This window comes from Alligator mississippiensis, chromosome 3, assembly GCF_030867095.1.
Source record: "Alligator mississippiensis isolate rAllMis1 chromosome 3, rAllMis1, whole genome shotgun sequence".
NCBI classification, from domain to species: Eukaryota; Metazoa; Chordata; order Crocodylia; family Alligatoridae; genus Alligator; species Alligator mississippiensis.
Genome location: NC_081826.1, coordinates 176597078 through 176611088, shown reverse-complemented (window position 1 = coordinate 176611088; position 14011 = coordinate 176597078). Strand labels below are relative to the sequence as shown.

Here is a 14011-nt window from a genome sequence, read left to right as displayed (position 1 = left end):
AAAAAGCCCTTCATCTTACATTTGCATGCAAGGAAACCTCATTAAATATACTGTCTATCATTAGACTGCTGCCAAAAGCAGCATGTGCTCAGTAATGGAAACTAACTATGAAGTTGATTAAATGAGACCAACACTGATCATGACTATAAAACACATAGCCCATATTGGACAAATATACCAATGGGAACCCTTTTTTTAATGTGGCCCTTTAAAAAAAAATTAGCAGGTGCTCCCTCCACAGGGAACTGATACCAGGCTTGGAGGTACTGCAATACCAGGACAGCACTTGGAGGGCCAATCAGCCCTGACACCCTCTCCTTGGTGCCAAAAGGCCAAGATGCATTGGACTTTCCCTTTATCTTGCTCCTTTGGCCTTTTGGGTAAGGGTAAGTGAGACAAGGGAGCATCCAAACTCCAAGGTCTCTGAGCATGAGGCTTGCACATAAGATGCCTGCCATAGATTTGGGAGCATCTGAAGCCCCAGGCTGAAGAGTCTGGGAGGTAAGCTACTTGGCAGTAGTAGTGTCACATGGACTTGATTTGAATGATTGAGCGCTGGTCACTCGATAGAATCGAGAACATATTTGGCTGATTTGGCCCAAAACATGACACTTTAAAAAAAAAAAAAAAAAAAAAAAGTTTGCACTATAAGTACACACAAAAGTAATGCTGAAAAGTGTGTGTAAGGAGTAGCTTGTACTAAAAGTTGCAGCAGTTTCAAAAAAGGTAAAATGAATCAATTCTGAATGAACTAAGTCTATGGGTACCTATAGTAATTTAACTATTTCAAGATCAGTGTTTTCAAATTTGTCCCTGACTTCCATATGCTCAAGGATGTCAGTACTTAGTAATTAAAAGTGCCTCGACACAGCAGAATTCTTAGCACGATGCGAGTACTCGGTGCAAGGGATGCCTCGCTACGGCAGGAAAAACATTGGTGCAGTGATCAGCTCCCTCCAAAACTAGCAGCTGCACTGTTTGGATGCATGCTACCGATTGGCTCATTGTAAATTATTCATACCCGACGGCTAGCAATGGGCTCACTAGCTGTATAAAAGCTTGGGTAGTTTCCGCCCAAGTCGAAGAACTCTGCGTGTACATTGGGAACGAGTTCCTCGTGTACCTTGGAGCAAAATTGGAGGCCTGATCAACCACCAACCACGCCCCGTCGACGACCGTCCTGATGTACCCCGCACCCTGCATGCTCGGAAAACATCGGTGTGATTTTTCTTGTACCTACACTGTGTGCATTGACTCAAGTCCCTGTACATCAGTTTGTAAGTAAAGTTCTTTTCAATTCAACCAGTACGCGTTTGTGCCTAATTCCACTCCATCGCGGCCCCATTCCGGCTATACTCGGCACCCACATGGTGTCGCGAACAGGATCAGTATCTGGGGAAGATGCAATGGAGTCGGAATTAGTTAAGAATTGCCCCTGGCGCAATGGGAAACGCCACGTGCAGAACACCGTGGAGTTAGGTGCACACATCGCCTACCACCAAGCGGGCGGAACAGGTGGAAGACTCGTCAGCAGTTACCTCTCGCTTGAAGGAGAAAAGGAAACTGCGAAAGAGTGGGAAGTACATCTCTATCCCAGGGCGTTCGGATGTGTGATGGGAAGTGAGCAGGTTCTATTCAGACGCCGAGAGGAAGGGGGCACAAAACCAAAGCCGAGCGAAGAAAGTACTGCCCTTAGCCAGGAGTTTGCCCACCGCAAGCGCTGCGCGTACTCCATTGCGGCCCCATTCCGGCTATACTCGGCACCCACAAAGGAGAGCAGGGTCTAACAGTAAAGAGGGGAGGAAGGGGCTTCTGAGGGAAGAATTTGGGAAGGGGGCTACCTGACCCCCAGTATTAAAATTTTCCCTGATGTAGCAGTGGGAAGGGGACAAATTCAAGGGAAAACTCCAATAATTACATTTTATACCCGGAAAATTATAACAAATTTATAAATTCTCCATATAAAGAATCTAACTATTCAGAGTCATCTTGTATTTGAGTAAATATGGTATCTATAACCAGTCTACATCATCAAGACCAGCCAAATCCAAAATCCAAAGATATATTTTAACTATATTTTTAAACAGGAAAAGTAATTAAACTTTTGGTCAGACTAACCAAAAAACTTCTCTCTCATTTGGAATCTTTTAAGTCAGGACTTAATGTAATTGGGGGGGGCAGGCGGTTTATAAATCATTGGGAGCAATTTATCATTGTATTTTCTGTAGGAGGTCAGACCAGATTATAAATGGAACCAGAATTCCTGCAGCCACTGAAATAATTTTCCTTGCTTGTAAAATTTCAGTTTATGACTTCATCATTTGTTTCCTTTTAAAATGGCTTTCAACCTCAATGCCAGTTTCACCATAACCATTTATCTCTCATGTGAAACACTAATTAGTGCATTCTAGCAATACAGCTGTTCTTCCTCCAAGGAAATTTTTTTATTATAAAATTAATAAATAAACCATAAAAATAACATCCTGAAAAATTTCAGGTATTTACTTTTAAGAGCTGTCCAACATGCCTCTCATAGTTCATTCTGAAACCCACCTTTCAAGCTCCCCCAACTCTCAAGAACTGCACATCTGTAAGAAAACTATTGAGCTGTTATTCATAGATTCATAGATTCATTCATAGATTCATAGATGTTGGGGTCGGAAGGGACCTCAATAGATCATCGAGTCCGACCCCCTGCATAGGCAGGAAAGAGTGCTGGGTTCAGATGACCCCAGCTAGATGGATATCCAACCTTCTCTTGAAGACCCCCAGGGTAGGGGAGAGCACCACCTCCCTTGGGAGCCCATTCCAGACCTTGGCCACTCGAACTGTGAAGAAGTTCTTCCTAATGTCCAGTCTAAATCTGCTCTCTTCTAGCTTGTGGCCATTATTTCTTGTAAACCCCGGGGGCGCCTTGATGAATAAAACCTCACCAATTCCCTTCTGTGCCCCCGTGATGAACTTATAGGCAGCCACAAGGTCGCCTCTCAACCTTCTCTTGCGGAGGCTGAAAAGGTCCAGGTTCTCTAGTCTCTCCTCGTAGGGCTTGGTCTGCAGGCCCTTAACCATACGAGTGGCCCTTCTCTGGACCCTCTCCAGGTTATCCGCATCCCTCTTGAAGTGCGGTGCCCAGAACTGCACGCAGTACTCCAACTGCAGTCTGACCAGCACCCGATAGAGGGGAAGTATCACCTCTTTGGATCTATTCGTCATGCATCTGCTGATGCACAATAAAGTGCCATTAGCTTTTCTGATGGCTTCGTCACACTGCCGACTCATGTTCATCTTGGAGTCCACTAGGACTCCAAGATCCCTTTCCACTTCCGTGCCACCCAGCAGGTCATTTCCTAGGCAGTAGGTGTGCTGGACAATTTTCCTCCCTAGGTGCAGCACTTTGCATTTCTCCTTGTTGAACTGCATTCTGTTGTTATTAGCTGTTGTTAGTTGGTTGCTAGTTAGCATATAATTAGCATATGCTAATAGTTAGCATAGGATTTTTTTTTATACTTATACTTGCATTCACCACTTTCCAGTCCAGCAAGATTCTCTCTCAAGTCTAGTAAATACTGGCAAGTTTCCTCCTCTTCAATTTTTTAAGCGGTCCAGCTACTCGCACATCTCTTTATATTACATAAATGTTTTCTTTCTAGTTAAACTACATTTTGATTTTATGACTTCTTTCATTTATATACTATTTCCTTCCTCATCTGTGATCCTTGGGGGAAAAAAAGGTCAGTTTAGGCAGCTGTCCATGCTTTTCTTTCAAAGGCATAAGGAACTTAAACTACATAAAAACCTTTAGTATTCCTTTTTCTCCAAATAGGGCTTAAGTTTTCAGCACTGGTCCAGCCACTTCATGTTGCTATGGCAGTACAAAGAGCTGAAAAGCCAGTGTAACCAGCCAGCTGGCACTCTTCTTTTTCAAGGGAAAAATACTCCAAATACCACCAGGGATCCCTTTCATACTGTAAATGACACAGCAGCCCTGGCAGCTACACACAACAGGACTTCACACAGTCTGCCAGTTATCTCAATCCTACCCATCAAACTTCTATTTGTCTTGTAATAATATTCTCCTTTCTCAGCTAGAGAGATTATAATCTTGCATTGGAGACAAATCAGCCAATTTTTTTAGTATATCCCCCTGAAGCAAAAACAGTCATAAGCTTTCCAGGTAGTAGATTATAATTCCTGGAAGAGATGATAATTACAATACAAAAGTGACAATACTTGGACCACCCTTTCAGTCTTGATAAACTAAACCCTTATTAGCAAACCTGAGGTTAAGATGATGCCAGTCATTGTTTCTACGAGGATAGGTAAAATTGTACTATATCGTATGTAACACAGAGTTCTACCATAGAACACTTTTAAAAAAATTGCATGGTCATGTCCCTCAGGTGTTGGAGATCCAAAGCCAAACCATCCACTGCACTGCAAACCTGTATTAGGTTTGTAGTGGAGGCCTCTCCTTTCCCATCATGCAGAAAAGTGTTATATCTTTGTGACTCCACAGTGGTGTGGGTTAGACTAGTACAGAGGAGTAAGAGCACCACACAGCTAACATGGCTGGTAACTTCATTGTTCTGAGGATGACCCAGACAGACTGCAAACTTGGTGCCAGAGGTGGCACAATTACAGCATTTAAAGAAAGAGTACCGTATATAACAGCTAGCAAAGACCCTGCATGCATAATAGACTTCCTCTGGGTCCTCCTATAAGTGCTCCTCAACTCCAGCATTAGTAATTGCTTAAGACCCTGCACCTGGAAAAGTTTCCGCACTGCAAGTTGCACCACTGTAGCAAATGGAAATACTCACAGTGCATAACATTAACCACGTGCATTAGCCTTTGCCTGACAGGGGCATAAATGAGTATTACTATCATAACCAAAAACTCTTTTGAAAACAACTATTTCAAAGCAGCAACTAACTGAAGGCATGTTCTACCAAACAAGCCAAGTAAAGAAAGTTGCAATGGATCAGCAAAAGGCATTCATTCACAACATTAAAAATTATTTCAGACGCAAACATTATAGTCTTGCTTTAACCTTCTGCAACAGACTATGATGTAGCATATGCTTTAAAAAACTACTTCAAGAAGTGTAGCTGTAACCTTTAACCCCTTTCAAAATGTTATATAATCCTTGGGAATCCCTTTGGGAGCCTCTTTTGTATTGCATATCATGATGTTAATATTTGCCTGTTTTAGTTTTGTTTAAAAATTACATATTAAAAAAAACCTTATTCAAAGCAAATTCTACCCTGCAACAAGGTCTTTGTACCACAAGCAAGCTTTACTCTTACTGTGGCCTAATTAAAAATAATAAACATTTTTTCCCCTAAGACTTTTAACAAAAAGTCCCTAATCTTGGCACCTAATGGAAAACTTAAAGATCTTAAAATAAATAACTTATTAATTACAGCACACCAATTTTTAAAGCCCATATCCTTGCTAACTTGTAACTTTATAGATGGAACTGGTTCAAATACAAGTTTAAACTTTAGGGGGAAAATCCTTTCATACAGGGATTTTTTTTCCTTTGGAAATGTTATTCAATTCTAATAATAGAAACAACACCACCACCCCACCCCAAGGGGTTAAGTGGCTCAGAGCCTATCATCTGGAGGAGCAGAAGAGCAGGTAAAGGCACAATGGATCTGAAGCATGATCCACACAGTTGTGCTTACTGCTATGCCACATGTGCATGGTAAGAGGTGTGACTGCACATCAGATCTCATCATACCTTATTGCTGGTGCAGGGGAAGCCTGGGATCAGGATCCCAGGCTTCCCCTTCACCAGCAAGTAGCAAGTTCCTCCAGCTGGAGGAGCCCCATCAGCTGAAGAGGCTCCCAGCTGTGGGGGGGCATCAGACACACTTGTGGCCTGTCAGCTATTCGGGGTTGCCAGCCATAGGGGTGCATGGTGTGCCCCTGCTGTTGGGAGCCCTGATCGTCTGATCAGGGTTCCCAAACGCAGGAGCACATGATACAGCCCCCACGGCTGGGACCCATCAGGCCACATGTTCAGTTAAAGGCATCACAGAAACCAGCCATAAAGTTATGACACATTTTTGTGGAATATTTTTGTGGCTTATTCCTTGTTTTATGATGCCATTAATCCCTTTAATATGTGGCTGGGTTACAATTTAAAATGAGATTAACTGGTTAACCACGCTTTAAGTGTAATATATGGCAAGGGTCTCAGTATCACTGAATGTTAGGTTTAAGGTCAATATAAGGTGTCTTGTAGATCTCAATCCATTTCATAGATACTTACACAACCTTAGAAGGGGCTATTCTATCTACCCCTATGTTAACTAAGGCCATAAGGGTGAATTCTGAAGCTCGAAACCATGTGTGAGGAAAAGTTTTTCCCAGGAGAGACAAATGCGTGGCAACTCAGAATTACTGGCTGGTATGCAGGGCTTTCCTGCCTCACGTTTAGGGTCTGACAGTGTCAGTGACTATGGATGACAGTGCAGTATGATGAACAACTACTACAGATAAGAAGAAAAGTTAAGTTTCCTCCAAGTCTGCCAAAATCCAATATACTTCTGGAATCTGTCTATCCATTCTCACATTGCACAGGGGGCCAATATAAGGTGTCTTGTAGATCTCAATCCATTTCATAGATACTTATAACCTTAGAAGGGGCTATTGCGCTCATCTAGTCTGACTATAGCATAGCACGTCCCATGAACCCACATTGAAATGCCTTCATCCAGTTCAATAACTTGCAGTTGAACTGAAACATCTCTCTGAGGAAGACATCCAGTCCAAATGCAAAGACCCTCAGTGATGGATAATTTACTGTTTCCTGATCCCAGCAGGTATGCTTTTACATCAGAAATGTTACCTTCATACACAGCACACATGTTGGCAGGCATGAATTATTTTGTCAGAGAGATGTGAGCCCTCCAGAACTGGTCCGAAGTGCCTTTTAGAATTATTTCCATAAGCTGAATATAAGCCAACTGTTTGCTCTTGTAAAAAAACCAAAAGCATACTGGGTTGTATTAACACGTGTAATTACAAATCAAGAGAACTAATTCTTCTATTCTATTCAGCACTGCTGAGGCCTCACCTCAATTACTGTGTCCAGTTTTGGGCCCCACACTTCAAGAAGGATGGCTCCACTGAACACTTGTTTTAAAAAAAGTTTTAGTCTTGTGTGTGAAGACCTGTGCACACAGAATAGAATTTAGGTGGATAATCAAGAAAGAACCAAAGGGTATTAATCCAGGTTTAATCACAGGCCATCCTTCTACAAAGATCTCAGCCCATGAACCCAGAGACATTTTACTTCCAAAACAACCTTTGGATAATATACAACAGCATTCAGGAGCTTGCCTCTCTGCAGAAAGCCCTAAAAGGCCAACCATGAGGTAGGCCTTCTCACTGAGATCTGATATTCTTCTGCAGGCATCATACATACTTCCTGAAAAAAGTTCATTTAATTCATTTTTTTCTCTATGGATTATGCTAATAACATGTGACCCTATAATACAAACAGCAATTTTCCCATATCACCTAAAGTAATAAAGCTTTAAAGAAGAGGCTTCAGACTTGAACATCAAGAAAATAGAAAGACATAAAGAGAAAGTTATTACACATTCCATACTACTCATTTCCCCCATCCTGAACCAACCAGCCAGCCAATATTTAAAGCCCCTGCATTGTGACTGATGCTTTGCTGAAGAGACTTGAATATTTAAATGAATAAGTGAAGCTAAGGTTTAGGCTCTCAGAACAAAGCTAAAGAAAACTATTTTATCCTGGAGAGTCTGGATGACATTGGCTGAGCTTGTCATGAAGGCCTCTCTCCACTGCTCAAAAACTAAGCCATCTTGCTGCACTTAGCACTTTTTTTCTAGACCACCCACTCAGACATGGATACACAAACCACATGTGCTAGGAATGTCTGCACTACACTGAAATCAATATCAGCATTACAACCTTATTAATTGCACAGTTTAATACAACTCATTTGTTTTATCTTTTCAATACCTTTGATTTCTTTTCACAGTTTGTATGTATTCTCTTTTCTAGCTTTTAGAAACTTAAGGAAGCAGAAGGGAAAAAATTTACTGTGGGGAAAGAATGTTTTTGTACATCTCACCTTTCCCCTTCTGTGGAGATTGGCTTTATTTCTAGGTCTGAATAAAAACATGTCATTGACAACTTAACAAACCTACTATTTCCTGCACTGGACACAGACCTTGAATTCCATTTTCACCCAGCAGTGAAGAAAGATAATAATTTATGCCACATTCACATAGGAGACAAGGGCATGGCTTATTAATGGAAAGGGCAATTTTACAGCATAGGTTGTACAATGGAACATAGGAAAATGCAGGACATGTCTGATGCAATATCCAAGGAAGATTTCCAGCTCTAACTACCACCAGTGATAACAAAAATGCATCTTGTGCTGAATTCAGCTGCCCACTCTTACCTTTGGCTCAATCTGTGTTGAAAAAAACAATGCAAAACTACTGTCAGGTACAGTACCCACACAATTGACAGAGAGATGTTAGTGTGTGAAAAAACAGCATGGTAACTCACAATGTACCCCACTAACATTTACCTCTCAGATCATTAGGTCAACAACTCCGTTCAATTGTACCAATAATGCACTAGAGTCTTCTTCCTGAATATTACATCAGAATGTCTTGAACTAGATCTCACTGCTTATCAACTAATAGTACTCTCTCTATTAATGCAAAGAACTATATTCAGCCCCCCTTTTTTTTTTTTTGAAAACTGAAAAGGCATTGTTGTTGTTGTGGTAATATTTCTCCTTCCTGTCTAGTCTTTGCGGCACTTCTTGCTACTCAAGTAAATGCAGGGCTCTTATATGATTGTGCTATGATGTGAATGTGCCTGTTCTCTCACGCACAGGGCCAGCCTTGTAAACTTAGTAGGTCTAGTTGTAGGTAATGCACTGATTAACCCACAAGCACACACAAAAGCATTTCAGAAATGTGAGTTGTAGTCCCATCATTCATTGGAAATTCTTAATTCTTTCATGCACAAGAGTTAATTTTTGAGGTACAGTATCCCGCTTCAGAAAATGAGCACCCTCATCAAGCAACACAGCAAGCACCCTACAGCAAGCAACACAGAATGATCTCCATAGGATAAAAAGGTTCATGATATATGACATGCACTGCTAAACAATTAAGGAAATTATTGAAGTTCAGAAAAAAAACAAACACATGCCTTGCACTTGTTAATCTTTGGAATACATTTGACGCTGTTTATTTTTGTACTGCCTGGTTGCTTGTACCAAGCTTAAGGGCCTATTAGCATTTCCATCATGAGCAGCTATTTCAGTGTATTGTAGTGCAACTGCCAAAATACATATATACATTATAGACAGTGGCAGCTTTGTTTTTCTGATTTAAAATGTGCTCTCTCAAGGTCACCTAACTGCAGAGCTTACAGGGTAGCTACAATCAACTGAGTCAAAAACACAATTGTAAGTAGCATCTAAATAGACTCCAAAGTAGCACCAAACGGTGGAAATCAATTGGAAATGTGCACTCACAAAATAAAGGCACTCATATAGACTGAAATAAAAGCTTACTGAAAGATACAACACATGCAATTAAAATGCAAGCAAGTGGTTGAAGACAGTAAGTAACATACACAGAACAAAGTAGTACAGCATGAGAGCAAATTAAACATGCTACTCCAGACACTGTTGTGATGGTTAGATAAGGCACATAACTAAATGGGACAGGTTCCTCTATAGACCTCTTACCATTTTCTTATCAGTCTGCAAGCTGTAGTGTAACAGGGTTTGAAAGTGTAACAGGGTTTGAAAGTTATGAGATATTTCAAGAGGCCAAAACACTCTAACACAGCTTTGAAGAAATTCAGCAAATCATTACATTTTTCATTGACCTGAAATGGACCATGTCACATACTTCTAGTTCATTGGAAAAATTAAAGTCTATTTTAAGTTTTTCTCTTTTTAAAATCTTAATAAAATTGTCCCAAGTCTCTCTAACCACAGGTATTTTATGTGCTGTCCTTCAAATTAAAAAAAATTATATAGATTTAGCTCTGAACAATATGTATCAATACAAAGTTTAATTCACAGTGGCATTACTGAAACCCTTCCTTTAATTGAAAGCCTGTTAGTAACGTAACACAAATTTAAGTTTCTCATGCGTTCATCCTGGGAATCTCTCATCAATTACTTTTTACTTTTTCCTCCCCTCATCTTCTTTACCACAGCTTTTGCTACCAAACTGAGGTCTATTTTCTAAAGAATTGCCCCTTTTGGTTAAGATGAATTAAGTTACCATTTTAATTCAGGTGAAGCTCAACTTTATGTGAAGTCTCTCAGAGGACACAAACTTCTACCCAAGCATTAAAAAAGTACCCCTTACTTTTGTATATCTAATTCCTGAGGTGAACAGTCAGTTACTGGCAAGAATAAAGTTGTCTTTTCCATCAGATACAATTGCTGCTCTTCAAGTACAGCATGCAACCAATGCTAGAAAAGAGATTTGTAAATGTTGCTAACCTTTGCCTGGTTCACTTAATCCATTATCCAAATTCACTCTGTTAAGCTTGTTTTAAGTAGTTTGACACTAAATAAAACCATAAACCATTTCTTTGCTTACATTTAAAAGCTAATGTTGTTGTAAGATTGAACATATGTTAAAACACTTTAATTAGTCCCAAAGATGAATGTTCGTAACTGTGGTGAACTTGAGCAGGTTACTTTACTATTTGTTTTTCTTTTCAGAAAAATATGACTATTTGAAATTGATTGAAAAAGGATTTATTTTGTTTCTGCATACAAAATTAGATGAAAATAGCTAATGTAAAACTTTCTGTAAACGAGACCAACACTTAGTGACACTGATTCTATCAGAATTTTGTGGAAAACTCACTTTAAAAGACAAACTTCAGTCTATTTATTTCCTCCCCCTTCCAATCTTACCACATTAGAGAATTACGTTTTTATTGAAGGATTATTAAGCTTTTCCATGAAATTCAGAGGTAATGTTTATATTGTAACTGCAGTAGCCTCCTTTTCATAAGGACTTTCCTACTTCTGGACCTATAATAGAGGTTGGCTGGAATTTCTGTGGATAAAATGACTTCTGTCATCAGTTATATATAACAATGGCAATAATCTCATTCATACTAGAAGATAATGTGGGCTCACTTCCCATCCTGAAACTCAAGAGTTTTTACCACAAAATTTAGTTAGAAAAGTCAAAATGGACTAAACTCCACATATATCTGACAGAACTAAAAGGTAGCCAGTTGAATGTGTGCTACTAGTTCAAAGACCTTTAAGATTTCTTTTCAATTTCCAAACATTTTCATATAAAAACGTTGACAAAAAATTGCTTACTTCTCCCACATGCACCCCTCCCCCCCAACATCATCTGTCTGATGTCAAAAGTGATTTTTAAAGAACTTCCTCTCTCCCTCACCTCCCTCACTCCCAACAATTGCACATTGAGACGTGGACTTAAAGAACAACATAACTCTTCAAGTATGTTTCATGCCAATCATCAGTAAGAGTCATAACATTACTAAAAAAAGTACACTTGTCTTTTTGGAAGCCTGAGGAGGACTTTCCTTGGAGTATGGATGAACAACCATTAAAAAAAAAGAAAGAAAATTCTTTGGACTTAAAGAAACTGTTGAGAATTCACATTTGAACATGAAGAACTAACCCTAGCAGGAATCTAGTTTCACAGTACTGCATAAAGTCATGTGCATGAAACAAGAAAACTTACAGATATTACCGTTGTTCAGCTCTATACATATAAACTAAAGCTGGCATGTAAGAACTGGAAGTATACTGGCCTCTCTGCTGATAATTTTGTTAAGGCTGATAAATTTGAATAAACCTTTGGATCCAGAAGTATTTCTTAACTGTATCCTCTTGTCATCAGGGTTGAGGGCTTAATAAAGAGGTAATGATTTCATTGTGAAATCATCAACCTCTTGAAAGCACCAATGGCAAAATATGTATGTATGCTCTTATTTGCACTTGTATGAAAAAGTTTTCTAATTTTAAGGAAGCGTAGGTAAGAGTAAAAGAACAGTGGTTTTCATAGACAAGAAATCCTTCTGGAAATGCAAGCTAGATTTTGAACAGGTACTGAAATTTGGAAACTATAGAACACAATATATATTATATATTTCAACATGTCACTGTATAAAAACAAAGATTTTTTTTTCAAAGAAAGGAATTTAATTTATCAGATGTAAAAAAACAAAAAACAAGTCTAAACAGACCATATACTGTATGAACAAATAAAAATGTGATGCCAATAGTTTTATGGTAAAGATGAGTCACACACCAGCAGCAGAAGAGTGTCGAAACTTGTAGTAATAAATAGCTCCAAATTAAGAATTTTCTACAACATTTCCTTACAAAATAGGACCAGTATTCCTCCTTTTATGGTGATCCTGTAGAACGCCTTCACTTTCATATATATATCTAATATTATAACATTAAAACAGACACAAGAATGTTGATGACAAACAATGTTGGATTCAGGACAGTAGAGAGTAACACTTTTTTGTTAAAAGTCCTACTGGTTTATTGACTAAGGCTAGACAGCAAGTCATATGATCCTATTTGGTGCATTTTCTACCGTGGTCCAAGATCAATAAATGGAGAGCGCTAAGAACCTGTGGTCCAACCCACCATGGCAGATTGGAAACAAAAAATAGGGCCACTTTTTGGTCCCCTACTTTGTACCTCGCTTCCCGGAACTGCAGACGTGGAAACAAGACTACAGCGTTTTAAGTGGCTAGAAAAAGTCAGCAATAAGTGGCATTTTAATATGAATAAGGTTACTAGGCTTGTGATGGTGATGGCACTGCATCAAAGGAGCATACATAGACCCAAGTACTTGTAGCATCTGGTAGTGTCATTCCTTCAATGATTTTAGAATATATGTATGCAATAATAAATAGATCAGTTATGTAATAAGGCAGTGTGTTGAACATGCATTCGTCTTGTGGACTTGAACACCACAGAGAGAGATACATGATACCATACACATTCATTAAAGAATAAGGGTTTTTTTTGTTTTGTTTTGTTTTGTTTTTCAAGGCTATCCAGGCTAACTCTTCCAGAGCATTTCCTTGGTGAGAAGATCCTCTGAGTCTTGTCACTTTTCCTCTCCTTTATCAAGAGATGATGACTGGCTTTAAAATAAAATAAAGCTGAAGAGGGCTGGTACATTTTTTTCTCATTTTGGTTGCATCATTCTGAATGTTTTGTTTAAAAAAAAAAAACCACAATATTTTTTGATGCAGCCTGATGCTGTATCCTCAAGATGTCCCAGAGGTTTCCAGGTAACTCTGTAGTTTACGGACTGTGGTTTTGTCCAGCGAGCAAAGGTCAAAGTCAAAAGTTGTGTTTGTGATATGAAAATGGCCAGTTTCTTCTATAAGGTTTACAATCTGACAGGAAAAAAAGGAGGGAAAACAATTCTGTTAAAAGCTGTTTCACGCTTTTAGGATGTATTATGTAACCAAATGCTCCTCCCAAATAAACTAGGTATTACCACGTAAAGACTATGAAGAAGTCAATTTGCACCATCTTTCTCAGGTAGAACAAAATCTGGAACTTTTATCCCCCTCCTGAATCTCTTGAAGTTTTGATAACATAGATCCTTGGTCCAAACTGGACCTGCTTATATTTTCAGAATGGGACCAGTAAGAGTGTTGAAAACTAAGCTCAAAATCTAGCTGTGGCTCATCTCCAATTAGATTTTGTGCCTTCTAGCCACAATTAGCAATGAGGGGATCATTTTTAAAAAATGTTTAGAGTCTTGTATAAATTACTAATTATTTTAAAGTTCCTTGGGTGAATTTGATATCTTTTATTAGACCAACCCAAATGGTTGGAGAATAGTTATTAAGCATGCTTTCAGGTTCAAAAACCTTTCGTCAGGCTAAGGAAGCTTCAGCAGTTGGTGTGTGCTCTTCATTCCATCCAGGAAGAGCACACACC

The 14011-nt window shown here is 39.2% G+C and overlaps 1 protein-coding gene across 9 annotated transcripts in view; it reads right to left on the bottom strand.

Annotated features, from left to right (window-relative positions):
* MLLT3 (MLLT3 super elongation complex subunit) overlaps positions 1–14011 on the bottom strand; it is a 307823-nt gene that overhangs the window by 37877 nt on the left and 255935 nt on the right. For 7 of the 9 annotated variants that reach the window (XM_019480772.2, XM_014601142.3, XM_019480774.2 and 4 more), the window contains one exon: positions 10786–13458. The exons of the other annotated variants lie outside the window; for them this stretch is intronic. In XM_019480772.2, coding sequence (XP_019336317.1) covers positions 13403–13458 — 56 coding nt within the window. In that variant the 3' untranslated portion in view covers positions 10786–13402. Of the gene's footprint in view, positions 1–10785; positions 13459–14011 lie in introns of those variants that run through there. 9 annotated transcript variants of the gene reach the window in all.